General features: G+C 39.4%; 1 protein-coding gene across 2 annotated transcripts in view; it reads right to left on the minus strand.

Annotated features, from left to right (window-relative positions):
• Window positions 1–599, minus strand: part of OSBPL3 (oxysterol binding protein-like 3) — a 177,184-nt gene that overhangs the window by 15,392 nt on the left and 161,193 nt on the right. For both annotated transcript variants that reach the window (XM_004676781.2, XM_012720905.1), the window contains one exon: window positions 221–365. In XM_004676781.2, coding sequence (XP_004676838.1) covers window positions 221–365 — 145 coding nt within the window. The remainder of the gene's footprint in view (window positions 1–220; window positions 366–599) is intronic.

Consider the following 599-nt stretch of genomic DNA (forward strand, 5'->3'; position numbering starts at 1 on the left):
GGGGAGTGGTAATGGGGAAGGTGTGGGTTTATTTTCACAATTTGCTCTCTTGTGCATATGCATCCTTGTGTGCAAATATGTCTGTATACATGCATGTACACATATACATGCATGTGTGCCTCATAGTATCTTACTGTAAGTGTTAGGATTCATAGATCACCCTTTGCCCATATGCCCTAGCTCTGTTTTTCCAGGGTGATCCCACAGGCCACCCCATTACCTTGATAAAATTCACTTTGCAGTGGCAGGAGTCATCACTCAGGTTTTTGATGACAATCTCCCCGTAGTGCTCAATCCACCGCTGTCCGCTTAAGATGTTATGGATGCAAGAGGTCACTTTGTTCCACTCAAAATGATCTCCAAAACTGAAAAGCAGGAAAAGGTGAAGTAGCAACTCTTAAAAGAGCAAGTAATATATGCAAGTGAGCACAGCTTTCTTATGTTATAAAATGGATTTATTAAGGAATGTTCTTAGGAGGGCAACAATGTTTTCTTTGTCATAAAGTCTTTTTTTGTTTATGTTGTATAATAAAGATACTGTTAGAAGCTACAGAGTTTGAAGTTTCTTCCTATAGGAACTGTCTGATAGTATAGCAGAG

Source organism: Condylura cristata, unplaced genomic scaffold, assembly GCF_000260355.1.
Source record: "Condylura cristata isolate star-nosed mole 26May11 unplaced genomic scaffold, ConCri1.0 scaffold00005, whole genome shotgun sequence".
NCBI classification, from domain to species: Eukaryota; Metazoa; Chordata; class Mammalia; order Eulipotyphla; family Talpidae; genus Condylura; species Condylura cristata.